General features: G+C 46.9%; 1 protein-coding gene across 1 annotated transcript; it reads right to left on the bottom strand.

Annotated features, from left to right (window-relative positions):
- Window positions 1-2,773: 2,773 nt before the first annotated feature.
- On the bottom strand, window positions 2,774-7,253 carry PARP16 (poly(ADP-ribose) polymerase family member 16). Its single transcript, XM_009491349.2, has 5 exons — window positions 7,207-7,253; window positions 6,193-6,399; window positions 4,879-5,050; window positions 3,965-4,106; window positions 2,774-3,342 (listed from the first exon to the last, which is right to left on the bottom strand). The coding sequence occupies exons 1-5, from the start codon at window positions 7,231-7,233 to the stop codon at window positions 3,198-3,200; spliced, it is 693 nt and encodes a 230-aa protein (XP_009489624.2). The 5' UTR covers window positions 7,234-7,253; the 3' UTR covers window positions 2,774-3,197.
- Between the last annotated feature and the right edge of the window lie 7,468 nt (window positions 7,254-14,721).

Below are 14,721 nucleotides of genomic sequence, written 5' to 3'. Positions count from 1 at the left end.
CATGTTCAAAGAGCCACACAAGCGGCTTAAGAGGTTAACACGAACCTTGGGTTAATTCATAATATTGTTAGTTACTCAGCACAATACTCGCTTGAATTCAGCTGACTGCATCTCGCCACGTTGGGAAACACATGCTGAAATCAGCAGGGAGCACAGAAAACAAGCGTGGGAGTAGGATATTAAGTATTTTGCTGGCCTGCTGAGGTAGGATCTGAGCACCTTAAACGTCTTTATTTTCCCATTGCCTTTGAGGACAGCGTTACCCCGCTCCGCAGATGTGGAGCTGAAGCACCGAGGAGGCTGTGCCTAGCATCCCTGGCAACGTGAGGGAGGGGGCCACGAGCCCTCTGAGGGGCACTCGAGACACATCCATCAGGACTCAGCCCCTACCTGCACCCACCTCTTTCTTGTGGGTCTGTTTAAGCTGTTCAAAGCAGAAAAAGCGGATTTTTTTTTTTTTTTGCTTTGATACCTGCTGATTTAATTGCAGTGCTGGACTGCATGTGTCTGCCATGAGAGCCCTCGCAATACTTTTCCCTCTGGGGATGCAGCCTGGAGCAGCTGGTGCAGAAGATCGCCTTGGGAATTAGCTCCGTACGCGGATGCTATTGCCCCACGCTTGGGAAGAGAGCTCCACTGAACGGCTTAAAGCCAAACAGAAGCCTGTGTAGAGAGACATTAGGAAATAGTGCTGAACGGCCGCTACACATTTGTTCCTTCTGCTTACTCTTCAGAAACTTTCCTATGCAAAGAAACCCTAAGAAGCGAGCCTCAAAACCCTGCTGCGCTCCTCCCCATCTGTTCCTTTCGTGGACTCCCAGGTTTGTGCCTTCCCCTGCCGTGCAAACAGCCCACCACGGCTGCCTAACCTCCTCCAATTCCAAAGGGCCCCTGACAGCCCATCTGCTCCAAAAGATGTTTCATTTGCAGACGTACAAGCCTTTTAACAACACAATACCCTTCAGATAGCATCAAATACCTCTAGATTTTCTGGCTGGTTTTACCCCAAACTGATGCATACATGGCACAATGTTATATATACAGGTTCAATCCCTGCTCACTGCAGTGGGGTTGGGCTCGATGATCTCTCAAGGTCCCTTCCAACCCAAAGCATTCTATGATTCTATATAACGTGCTGAGGTGGACCAGAAATGGGCAAATTCTCCCAGGAACCCCAAGCAAGTCTCAAACTCCAGGTTTCTGCATTGGAATATCAACTACTATAAAGTAGTTGAACCCGTTGTGCAATAAATTGTTAAGTTTATGTATATTTTAATTGCAAATCAACGCTATAATTAGCGCGTACATTCCTTGGGCTGAGGCAACGCAATGTGCTTTAAGAGTGAGCATTATTAATGGACTGTAAAAGGCAATGGGGAATTGGATTATAATGTTCTTGTTTTGCAAGCTGTATGGTGAATAAATAAATTTGTTCTGGCAGCAAAATTAACTGGAATAAATGCTTCTAGCTCCATCCACCAAGAAAAGGGGTTGCTGTAAATGAACTTGTTCTCAGCTTTGAGTTAGAAAACCTGATTACCAGGTCATTATTTCTGGCAATTAGGTACCAGAACAACATCACAGAAAGAAGAGATTTTCTTTGAAATATTTAATGGGTAAGGTAGTAATCATAGACTCATTTGGTGGAAATATGTGATGATTTTTTTTCTTGTTTTGTGGTTAGAGTTCACTGTGCAATGAAAACCTGCGTTTATCAAGCCTACTACTAAAAGCTACACTGCGAGCTTGAACCGTGGCACATACCTGGCTTTTCTTTACCTAGAATCCCTGGGCTCTTCACCAGGTTTATCCCACGCGCAGTGACTAATCGGAGGACAGTCCTTTGCTCCTTTTTCAGTTTCAGGCAGTTGTAGGTTGCTTTGTAACAACAGCAAATGCAAAGGACTTGGACAGGACTGGGAGAGCGTTGCCCTGTTTATGTTGCACAACTAACTTGTGCATACCTACGTGCGTGTTTCCAAACAAACCCCCAAAATGCCCTCCTTCAAGATTAGAAAAGATGAAGCTGAGAGATACTGAGGTTTTACACACCGGCATCAAGCCAAAGCACTTTGCAAAGAGTGTAACAGCCATAATTCTGACCATAGAAAACTCAACCTCTTTGTGAGAACTTACTGTGGACAGTCTTACATACGGTATTGTGCACAAGTTGTCACGTGGAGACCTAAGTGAAGTCTACATGAAGTTAATTGTACTACAAATGTTCACAGACATAAAATACAGCCCTACTAGTTCTGCTGCCATTTTACTCCATTTCTTACAAGTGTTTCAGGAAACAGTTGGCACGTTACGGCCTGCTTGCTCGTAAAGGGAGGCTGAAAACCAATTCAACAGAGGCAAAAAGGTTGAACCAGATCCCAAAACCCAGGCAGCCCCAATCCCAAAAAGCCTGTCAGGTGGCAGCATAAGTGGAACCCTTCACCCTCCCTCTTCTTGGTGCAGAAAATACAAGCGGAAGGCAGTTTGACAGGCATAATCCTTATTCAGTATCAATGCTGAAGGGCCTGAGTTTGTCTGACCTGCACACTAACCAAGGACAAGATATCTGTCTTGTGGCTGAGCACAAACCCTGTACATGTTTTATGGGGGGGAAAAAACCATACTAGAAACCATTTAACTTCTTCCATTTTGGTGGTTGTTTTATTTCTTGTTGTTTTCTTACAATCATTATGCTCAAATATAAAAATTCCTGGCCACAGGTAGTTTTAAAAGCGATCCCATCTGCACTGACACATGCTAAACACCACTGAATTCCTTTTCTGAAACCAAATGGGTAAAACTCCCTACAGGTTGCTTTGCCTGACATACAGAAAAATCCTCCTTTCCAACTTGCGCAAATATTACCACCTCAGTTTGACAGAAAATAGCTATACCTGAGTGTTTCCACACTGCGTTTTCATTAATTTTAAATAACTTTTTCCCATGGAGCCTTAACAATTGATTCATACTAAGCTGCACCACTGTGATCCTTTTCAGCTGTACCGGGCATCCTCATGAATCACTGGAGCACAGAAATAAGAACAACTGGAAAGATGCCATGAGGATAATATATTGGAGACAGAACCGGAAAGCTCCAGGCACCTTTATTTCCAGAGCTCTGGAACAGATGCAGTGCATTGTAGATTGGCTGTTATTAAGGCACGTGGTGAAAATAACAGTTTATCACCTCGGGCAATTCATCCCTCCGAGCCAAACATTCTGTGCCAGTAGTAGACGAAGGTTGGTGAGTTGCTGGCCCCTATCACTATTAGCAGCAGCAGGTACAGCATCATCATGACGGCAAAACGGTGGGTGTAAAACCAGGAAGATTGACTAGGAGGCCTGAAAAGGGAAAAGTGCACGAATTCTGTCAGAGATGCACGAATACCTTGGCAAAGAGTATCTTAGGTTTTGTGATTTTTAAACGGTTAAGCTAATGCAGTAAAACCAGAAAGTTGTTCCACAGTCCCTGTAACTAACAAAGCTTGATTCCCCATCCCTTTTCCCCAAGTCTCCGTGCTCAATCCTGCCCCTTCTCCTCATGCTCACACCTTGCTCCATGGTTTGGGGCTGCACCTGCCTGGCCTGTACGTGCGTGTTGATTAGCTGGGCGAATGCTGCCGCGCAGGATAGATAAGGGCAGAGTTAAAACTGCCCTAGTTTTAAAAGCTGCACTTGTCAGCGTTTCACTCCCTTTCCTGCCACAGACAGTTTGTTAGAGCTCTCAAAGATACATGTGCTTACAGGTCTGATGAAAAAGCAAATTTAGCTGAGCCTGGGAGTGTCAAAGAGTGAGACAGAGGCGATGTGAGGGTGTAAGCCTTATTTCACAGGCAGCAGACTAAAACCAAATTCTGGCAGTGCAGCATATCTTTCTTGCTTGTTTTCGGTCATTTTTCAAAAATGAGATGTGCTTATCTGGCGGTCATAGCATGCTCATCACTCCAGACAGCTGAATTCTTACCTCCTATGCTGTTTCTGTGAATATACTAGCAAGTATTTAACTCGTAAAAGCTGATTGTTTGTGACAACGAAGTATTTCTGTGGTACATCACCCCCTTCGCTGTTTTTCACTCTTGCTCTTTTTCTGTCTATTTCTTCTGAATCTGCATAGTAAGAGAAAAGAAGTGGCCTTTTGGGGAACAGAAAAGCAAAAAGAGACGCACAACTTCAAGTAACTGTTAAAAAGTAAGCAACCTACACCCCCTCACCCCCCACAACATGTACACACGCAGGAGTGGGAATGAGATAACCAAAGATCTAGTCTCGGTATTCCCCTGAATCCCTTAGCATCCAAGAATAGACTGAAAAGTTTGCTTGAGGCTATACCACTCCTAGTCATCCTTGGTATGGATGGCATTATGGCCCAGACCAGGGTGAAAAGGAGGCGGGTCTCCCACACAGGGCTTGAGGAGCTGCTAACATGAATAGGGAAAGAAAAACAACCTTGAAGGACCGATGGAGCCCTGCAAGCAGGAAGCAGTCAAAGGAGAAGGACAATCGGAGCAGAGGCTTCCTAGACATCTAGCATAGCTCATTCTTGATACATTTGTGATGCTGCTGTTCCACCATCACTGGTGAGATGATCAGGCATTATGGAACATGATTTTATCATACTAATGAAACTAGGAAAAATGACTGACGCCACCAAAATATTTTCTACTCCTTAAACAGACTATTTTAAGAGAAGCTGCACAATGAGGCTGTTGTGGATTTGTTGAGGGGTTCAATCAGAAAAGGAGTCTGCAGCCAGTTTCTGCTGAAGGGTATCCACATATACAGTGCACTGTTTACACGATAGCACATATGCACAAAGCTGAAATACGAGATGTGCAAAGTAAGAGATGAACTACACAGTTATTATTGCAATAGACTCACCTTTCTTTTTGACCTGACACTTTACATCTGGATGGTCAATGATCTCGCAAACAGCTACGCAGCTAAGGATAGAGCCCAACGCGCTTCGCTGCCAACCAAGACCGTGAGGGCTATAAAGGAGAGCCAGGCTCAGGTCACTGGTAAGATAGGTACCTTCACCAAACAGGGACGTCTGAAACGGAGCAGAAATACAACCTAAAATCCTGTAGCACAAACTATAAACAACATACAAGAGTTCTTCACTTTCAGCCTGGCAGTTCTGTTTCTGAAGGTAAATTAAGAAAGGCTTTTCTGACCCGCGCTGGGCCTGGTCCATGCACTGTTTTTGTCCTGGCACAACTTCCTTGGGGTGGGGCAGCTGCCCTCTCCCATCCCTCAAATTAGCTGCTTGGCACGGCCCTTGGTGTGGACAGATTCATGCTTTCCCGGATTTGGATTTAGTTTGCCAGTGTAAGTATTTTATATCAACATGACTGCACTGCTGTTAGAGGCATTTCACTGATTTATGGAGACTGCCGTCATTCAAATAATCTAACCTCCAGAAACAAGACAAGGCTTTACTCGCATTTAAATCCATGCTTTACTAGAAAAGAGAGAAGTACTTTTCAATTGTGAATTCCTTTCAAACATAACTGTTTTAATAACTTTGAATCAAGGGATTTACCACCCTGGCTGAAATTATTAATCCAGTAAGTCCACTGTACCTGGTAAGCCATTGCTTATAAAGAATGGGGCGGGGGGGAACATGGTCCAGGTTGACTGGGAGGTTAAGCAGCTGTTGTGTCAAAGCTGCTTTACAGATGACATAAAAAGCCGGGAGTCCCAACTGCCTTTCTGCTGAAATCAGAAGAGGTGCAAATCCTACGGGACGTCCCCCTTAACCAGGCCATTTAAAGAAGGCTCCATTTGGAAGTAGCACCTAAAACTTAGTTGATCTAAACTTGAAGCCAGGCAGAGAGAATCTCTACATTGCCTGGGCCGTTCTCCTCCTCCTCTGTGCACAGGCACTTTCCAGCTGCAGGCTGACAGATAGGCCAGTATTTTCAGAGGCATTACACTTTCTTACAAAGAAACAAAGGATAGCTGTAATTCGTCACACTGGAGAAAAGGGTTTCGTGCTGATTCCAGTTTTTACCCTCAGGCTGCACTAGAAAATCCAACACAACCATCCACAAAAGCCTACACTGAAATGAAAATAGCAGTATAAGATCATCAGCACATTTCATATCCCTAAAGGAATTTGGGCCTATTTTTAAAAAGTGTCACTAGCTGCAAGTGACCAACAGAAAATGGTGCCAATACCAGGAGCCTCACCCTGTTCAAATGGCAGTGCAGGCCGTTGTGCAGTATGGAATGGAAGTTCTCGAGGCGGCTCCCGTGGAAGGCGTAGATGAGGTCCCGCTCTCCCTTGGTCTCGGCAAACTTGGTATTCATTTGATCGCAGTACACGATCTCAAAGAGGTAGTCCGGAGCAGGAACCGCAGCCCCAGACACCCCTGTGAGTTCTTGGATCTTCTCGTACTTAAAAACAGGAAGGAATCTGAGTGTTAGTTTATGCGGTTAGATTACTCACTGGAAATTTTGCTTACTGTCCCTTAGTCTTTCATGTTGCTTTATGTATTTTGATTAAGCTTTCCACATTAGAATTCAACACTGTCACAATTCAGGAGTAAATGTAGAATGCGAATTCTGACAGTTCCTTGCTATGAAAGCTAAATCCTAATTCGTCCTTCCAGAAAAAATAGAAAACCATTAATTGTGATTATGATTTAACTGATGATGTAAGGACAATATCACAATTCTACCATGCCACTTTGGCTACTAAGATGATATATTCATCAGCTTGATCTTGGAAGAGGGAAAAAAAGTGAAAACAGAAGTTCTTTTCATCTCGCTGCTAATCTCTACGACTGTTACAGAAGTTCCTCAGTGGCTCTCAACCTTTCCGTTTTTGGGGCAGCATGCAGAAGCACAAAGTTGTCTTTCTCAGTGAGAAGCAGGATCTAGCTCAATGACACCTGAGTCGGGCTATCTTGGTTTAGAACATGCCGGTACATTCTGTGTTAATGGGAGTAACCAACTACAATCACTGCCCATCATCAACTACTGAGAGTGATAACTATTTCTTCCAAGTAGTGTTCCTGAAAATTTCGTTTTCAAAAAAAACCCCCTCTCTATATACAGAAAAAAAAAAAAAAAAGCATTCGTGCTGAACTGTCAAGCTCTCGCAATAACCAGCTAACTTCTGGCAGGAGGAAGTACTTTCCAAAGTGCAAGTTTGCCTTAAAAGACAAACTCCAATCAAGACTTTCAGAATTCAAAACTTACCTCCTGTTTCTTAGTACTGTGTATCATGAAGACCTTAGATGATAAAATCCAACTAAACAAATCCCAGGTTCTTTTCTCTGTGTTTGGGACAGACTCCAGAAGTTCTTTCAGGCTCGGTAGAGCATTGGTATCTGCAAGCTGACAAGACAGGTATTTAGTACAAGCTCCTTCTTTTCATTGTGATTAAACAGAGACCTCTAGTGAAAACAAAACAATATTTCACCCTAATAGGCTGTAAACTAAAAACCAGTTTCTGTTCTGAGATATAAACGTTTGTATCCAGTTTGCGGGAAAGGTTGTCGCTTGTTCGAAAAGCAACTACCAGGCAAGTTATGAAATCCTTGTATTTACCAAGAGTATCTGTAAGGTACATCGAAGAATAATCAAACTCCTGAAAGAAAAGAAGCCGTCACAATGCAGTATCTGCGGTGGGATAGACGCGGGGGTGTTCAGGCCATGTGGAACACAAACCCTTCGAAAGGAATTTGAATTTCAAAATGAACTTGAATTTCGCGTAGGGCAAGCTCTTCTAACACTTCACACACGGGACTTGGCAGTTTCCAAGTGCGGGTTTATTGGTCAGAATCCCAGCTGTACTTTAGAACCTGGGGTCCTTGACTGGATACACAATTCCTCCTGCTTCCTTCGTAACGCCGAGGCCCCGCCGCCCTCGCCTCGGAGGGGACCCTCGCCCGCCTCTCCCCCAGAGCGGCCCGGGCACGCCGGGCCTGCTGCCGCTCCCCGCCAGCCCCTGCACAAGGCTGCTCGCTCGCTCCCAGGGCAGCAGCCGTACTCCCGGTTCCCGGTTCGGATGCGCACCCCCGGGCCGGCGGCACTGGCACTCACCAGCCCCTCGAAGTCCTTGGTGTCTCCACCCGCGTAGCTGCCCGGGAAGGGCCTCAGCGCCGAGTCGCGCTTGTAGCTCTGCAGCGCGGCGGCGAAGAGGCTGCAGCGCAGGTCGGCGGCCAGCGGGTCCCTCCCCGCCGCCTCCCTGACGAGCGAGGCCGCCTCGCCGGGGCCGGGGCCGGGGCCGGCCGGGGGCATGCCCGGCGGGGGCTGCCGAGCGGCGGCCGCTCGGAGGAGGCGACAGCTCCCGCCCGGGGCCGCGTCGCCCCTTCCGCCTCGGGGCCGCGGCCTGGCCCCTCCGCTCCGCCCCGCCGCCGCCTCCGCCCGCTCCGGCGCCCGGGTCCGGCCCCGCCGCGCCGCTCCTGCCCCGCACGGCCGGGCCGCGGCTGCGCCCCTTCCCCGGGGACGGGGCGGGGGAGGCCCGGCGGATGGCGCCGTCTCCTAGGGTGGGCACCGGGAGAGGGGTGCAGGGGGGATGGCGCCGTGCGCTAGGGTAGAGAGTGGGGTGGGGTGCAGGGGGAATGGCGCCGTCCCCTCAGGTAGAGATTGGGGTGGGGTGCAGGGGGAATGGCGCCGTCCCCTCAGGTAGAGTTTGGGGTGGGGTACAGGGGGGAATGGTGCCTTCCCCTCGGGTGGAGATTGGGGTGGGGTACAGGGAAATGGCGCCGTGTGCTAGGGTAGAGATTGGGGTGGGGTGCAGGGGGAATGGCGCCTTCCCCTCGGGTGGAGGTTGGGATGGGGTACAGGGGGAATAGCACCTTCTCCTCAGGTAGAGATTGGGGTGGGGTACAGGGGGGAATGGTGCCGTCCCCTCGGGTGGAGGTTGGGATGGGGTACAGGGGGGAATGTCGCCTTCCCCTAGGATGGAGATCTGGAGAGGGGTGCAGGGGGAATGGCGCCATGCGCTAGGGTAGAGATTGGGGTGGGGTACAGGGGGAATGGTGCCTTCCCCTCGGGTGGAGATTGGGATGGGGTACAGGGGGGAATGGCGCCTTCCCCTCGGGTGCAGATTGGGGTGGGGTACAGGGAAGTGGCACCTTCCCCTCAGCCAGAGACCACGATGGGGTTACAGGGAAATGGCGTCTTCCCTGCAGCAGACCGGGACAGGGCCGTGGCCCGTGGGGCAGGGAGAACGTGGAAGGGGAGCCCAGCTCTCCGTACCTCCCGAGGTGGGGGATGGCGGCTGGCGGGCACGGCAGCAGCGTGCTGGGATGCGAGGTGTGCGCTGCGGCCCTGCCAGGCAGCTTGTGCCCCGTCCCCTGCACGGCGTCGGGAGGGTCCCGAGCCCTCGTCCCCGGCTGCTGGGGCTCGGCACATGCAAACTCCCAGCTTGGACATTGCATTCATGCGGAACAGCAACGCTGATTAGCCAGAACGGCTAATCCAGGGAGACCGGATTAGCCCTCTCATTCAGGGAGACTGCTTTTCATGTAAAATGCGGTGTTACGTAGCTCTGATTTTAACGGGCTGTTATGTGATAGTAAGTCAAAAGCACATAGATGCTATTACTCCTTAGCAATTCCCTTTATCATCCAAGCTTGTAGCCTCAAAGAATGAATCCAGTCATCTCCCACAGGCTGGCGTTGCAGATTAAGGGAGAGGAATTTACTTTTTAATTGAACCTCTTACCAGGGGTTTCACCAGGTTGCGTTCACTACGTCGCCTGAGATTGGGGCTTAATCTTCCTCTCTGAAATGCTGGCACGGTGTTAGGGCTCTGAGGCCTCTCTCCAGTTCCAGGATGTATTAGAAGTCACCATCAGCAGGGTAGAGGTCTCCTCGACCCAAACTCGTTGGTCTCATGAGTGCAAGTTACTTTGACCAATTTAGGAAATGTATAGCCATATTAGATGTCTTCTAACACCTTTCTTGGTTTCTTCATTCGGGAGGGATATTGCACATCTCCATGGAGTAACTGATATAGGTGCCGCACATGTAGACTATTGCAGATGCTCGGAAAAACATTAAGGTCACATGTGGATGCCTGTTATTGGGCTCTCACCCTGCAACGGGATCTCCAAAGGTGGCCTTGCTCCTTTTCTGAGCTGTAATTTACAGCCTTACTCATGACCAACAGGAACACCAGCTGTATTAAATACCTGGCAAAGTGATATCAAAGCAAACAAAATGTAAATTTCATTCCTAAGTGCAGAGTTCATATTCTTACCCACTTGAATGGCTTGGGTGTATAAGGAGCTTTCATAATTCTGGATAGAACTGAATAGATCATAGACTGTGCACAGTTATATTAAATTGGAAATGATTTCACAATGGTGTATATAAATTGAATTGATCTGTAGGTTTGTTTACTTGCTTTTTACCGTTTTATCAAAAGTGCATCTTTCAGTAACAGCTGCATGAACAAGCCTGCAATATGAAGCCATCAATTCTAGGACAGCACAAATACTTGCTTGAGTCTGACATATTTAATGGCAACATGTAGTGAAATGATTTTAAAGGTACCTTTGGTTTAGATTACCCAATCTACTAGATATCTATACATGTTTTTATCTTTAAAACGTTATCCAGCCTGTGAGGTCCATGCTATTTTTTCCTTCTTGACATATTTGTAACGGATTATTATTGTCCAGGTTTTGGATGAAACCTTGAAATCTAGATTTTGTCTGCTCTTTGCAGAACTTCTCATGCCGATAGAGGTTTGTCACAACCAGCACATTCCCAGTTCCCCGCTGTATTTTGTGCTGTTGGCTTTCTCAGACTGGGTAGCAGCCATGCTGCACTTGGTCCAGAGGGTCTCCCGCATGCCAGCAGCGTGGATGGGCGACTTGTAAGAAGAAACCCCGAATACTGTGTCCAGTTTTGGGCCCCTCACTACAAGAAGGACATTGACGTACTGGAGCATGTCCAGAGAAGGGCAATGAAGTTGGGGAAGGGTCTTGAGCACAGGGCTGATGGGGAGCGGCTGAGGGAGCTGGGGGTGTTCAGCCTGGAGAAGAGGAGGCTGAGGGGAGACCTGATCGCTCTCTACAGCTGCCTGACAGGAGGTTGTAGTGAGGTGGGTGTTGGTCTCTTCTCCCAAGTAGTTAGCAATAGGAAGAGAAGAAATGCCCTCAAGTTGCGCCAGGGGAGGTTTAGATTGGATAGTAGGAAAAATTCCCTTGCAGAAAGAGTGGTCAAGCATTGGAACAGGCTGCCCAGAGAGGCGGTGGAGTCCCCATCCCTGGAGGTCTTCAAAAAATGGGTAGACGTGGCACTTTGGGAGGTGGTTTAGTGGGCATGGGGGTGTTGGGTTGATGGTTGGAATGATGATCTTAGAGATCCTTTCCAACCTTAATGATTCCTAGTTTTTACTTTCATTAAAAAATAATCCAGCCCCCAAGCCAGGAAACATGAAATTCTTACTCTACCTGTAACTGGTTTAGTGGTGGACTTGGTAGTGCTAGGTTACTGGTTGGACTGGATGATCTTAAAGGTCTTTTCCAACCTAAACGATTCTCTGATTCTATGTTTCTAAGAGGTCTGGCACCACACAAAGCTTTTTCTCAGGAGTTATGTAAATTGCCCGGACTTGAAATGCAGCTGGAGAGATTCCTTTCCATATTTCTATATCCTTGAGAGGATGTATTTTACTTTATCTGATGTGGTGCCTTATTCTGCTGTAAATATCTGATATCTCTGACAGGCTGTTAGCGACATCATTCAGTGATTCAGCTTGGGACATGTTTATTATCTGGCATTATATTAAATTGTTCGGTGCGATCCCTTTGAAAATCAGTCGTTGGCTGTCTAATTGGCTGATTTCAGTCACTAATAAATCATTAGATGTAATAATTTTCGGCGCTGTTAAAGAACAGTATTAGAAAATGGTAGAAATTTCCCTTTCAACGCCTTTGGGTGGAATTTTGCAGTGCTATTTTGAGCTCTTGAATTGGTGTAATTCCAGTGCCCTCGTTTAAAATACCACTTATTGCGGTAGAGAAGAGAGGAAAAGTACTTCTGATATCCCTGGGACAGGCAGAGATGCTTCACGTAGCAAAAGGCGTTGGTCTCCTGTTGAGGACTTTTATGTGCCAGGGAGCATGCTGTGCCTTGTATCTCACAGGGTGTCCAGGGCTGCGATTTTGGGGCAGGGTATGGTGCGGAGGGCAGGACACATACGGCATCGGCAGCTGGGGCTCTGGCTTGCGATTAAGAAGTGGGGATGAGTGATAGTCCCCGAGGAGAAGCTAGAAGAGAAGGACAGCGTGGTGAAATGGGATGGGAGAGCTGGGGGGAAAAGGGATTTCCTTGGAGCCACGTCAGTTCTGGAGGTGCTGGGCTTGCTGTGCCACCCCTCTGATACTACCGTAAGAGAGTCTCTCGAAGTGAAGGCCTTTTGTTGACTTGTCCTGGCATGAAGAAATAAACCCAAAATAGATCTAAACCATCATTGGCATCGTAACAGTTAATGGAGATTCTGAGAGCATTGATCCAAAACTGATGCCTACCTTTGGGATTTCAAATGGATGGCGCTTCCATTACGGCAAGCTCAGCTGAGTTAGGCAGTGACAGATATTGATGAGATAACAAGTTTGCTGTATCGATGCTGACCGAGAGTGCTGTCTGATCAAACTCGTCTAACACCGGACTAAAACCCCGTTTTGCAAAGCGGCCGCTAAGCCAGAGATGCCATACTGAAAGCTTTTGGTGCCAGTTTTAAGGGAGGTGCATCTTTGTGCGCTGGCGATGCCGAACATCAACCCGCTGTAGACTCAGGCCCGTGAAAACGCGTGAGGATAAGCCAGGATAAAGTCATCATGCATTTGGAGGGGAAGCACAATTCCCCCCTGGTGTTAGCTACGGCAGATAAGGTCTTCCACCCTCTGCCTCGCAGAAGCCCCAAACCCAGAAGATCTCATCTCATCTCATCCCTCTCCCGACAGCTCTAGCACGCACCGTGTTGGCAAGGCTTTGGAGTCAGAAGAAATACAGAACAGCTGCTGGTTTAGCTTGTGCATTGCCGCTTTTTAATTAAGTGCTGCGAGTATGTGCTGTGGGCTGGAGGCTGAGATTCAAAAGCATCTTTCCAGTCCGCTTAAAAACAACCTGATGAGCAGCCTTTGAACAATATGGTGTGCGCCTCAGCGTCTCTTAACGACGGCGTCCCACACCGCCAAGCTAGCTCGCGCACTTTTGCACCCCTGCTTGGAGGGCTTCTTCCTTTTGATACCTACAGGCAGGCGAGACTGGCTGGGGGCACTTGCAAGGAGCTCTTTTTTTTTTTTTTTTTTTTTTTTGAGAAGTGCCCTTCAAACATATTTCCCTTTTCCAATTTTATTTTCCTAGATAGAAAAGCTATCCTCGGTGGTTTGCTATGATTCAGCGCAAAGATGGTTTTGTAAAAGGTTCTGCCAGGGTCATTGCCAGTGGAGGGATTTGAATAACGTAGCTGTATGGCTTCTTATGAAATTGAAGATCTGATTATTTAACATAGACTGTAATAAAAATAGTTTCTGGTGTTGGTGGATGCATTTCAGCAGAGAAATGTGGTTTAAATGTCTTCATTTAATTCCAGTGTATTTAAAATTGATCCCATGGACCGGAAAAGAGATTTTTTTCCCCCTTAACTAGGGTCTGTGAAGGAAATTAATATAGGGAAGGGAAAATAGAAATACAATACTACACTCAGTGAAACAAATGCTTATGACTGAGAGGTTCGTTACTTGCTAGCACCACTGGAAAAGCCAGCTGTATAAGGTATGTTTTATTATAGAATTAACCTTGACCTAGGGTTCAAAGAGAAAGGTTAGTTTGAAATAAATCAGTAGTATGGTCAGGTCACTTCAAAGAGTCTAAAGCTGAGCTTGAAGATTACATGCTGTTTATGTGTAACCAGTTGGAATAGAACATATGGTAAAGATAATAGAAGTAAACTATTTATCTCTCCTCCCCGCCCCCCCTTAGGATTTAACGCCTTTTTGTCCTTTGCCTATATATGCTGCAGGGGATGGTTTTGTCCTGAGAGATTTATTGAAAACAGAAATGTGGAATAAAACAACCTTCTTAAGTCAGCTGGGTAAGAGTCTTGCCTTTAACATTTTCCAATTGCTCAGATAAGAACTGTTTTGGAAATAGTCATATGAATGTGATGAATCACGTTTCTCTGTCACTTGTCTTGGTGAATTCATATAGTCATAAGAAAATCAAACCAAAATGTGGCCAGCTCTGAATTATTGTAGGTCTAATCTAAAAGCAGGACCACATTTAATTGTTACATGTTACATTTAAGAGCTTCCCAAATACCAGATAATTCATGCAACACCCCAGCAAAACAGGCACGAGTATCACAGCTAGCGTGGGGAGTGGGAAACGAGGTTGGTTAAGCAATTTACCCAAAGCCACTCGCAAGCTGTAGCAAAACTCAAATTAGCCCTCAAGGCTATGGTTGATTCCAACCTTTTTTGGGGGAGAAGGCCAGAATCTCACCTCGAATTTCCTGCATGCCAGTCTGCTGCTTTTACCACAAGAACGTCCCTTATCTTTTGGCCCATGTTGCCTTATTCTTTTGCTTTTTGTGCAATAAGGAAGATACCAGGACTTGAAAGGTGGCGTGTCCAGCAGTCATTTGAGTCCATGTTCAGCTTTGTGTAGATCACTATGTGGGGGAAATAAAGGAAATTCTCACTTCATCCAGACACATCAGAGGATACAAAGTGCTGTCAGTTAATTC

This window comes from Pelecanus crispus, chromosome 7, assembly GCF_030463565.1.
Source record: "Pelecanus crispus isolate bPelCri1 chromosome 7, bPelCri1.pri, whole genome shotgun sequence".
NCBI lineage: Eukaryota > Metazoa > Chordata > Aves > Pelecaniformes > Pelecanidae > Pelecanus > Pelecanus crispus.
This window is presented reverse-complemented; position numbering and strand designations above follow the sequence as displayed.

Coding starts and splice junctions, on each gene's coding strand:
- PARP16 (XM_009491349.2), bottom strand. CDS start 7,233: ATGATACACAGTACTAAGAAACAGGAG. Junction 5,051..6,192: donor TGCACTGCCATTTGAACAGG/GTGAGGCTCCTG, acceptor GCTCCGTTTCAG/ACGTCCCTGTTTGGTGAAGG. Junction 4,107..4,878: donor GTGTCAGGTCAAAAAGAAAG/GTGAGTCTATTG, acceptor CTTACTATGCAG/ATTCAGAAGAAATAGACAGA.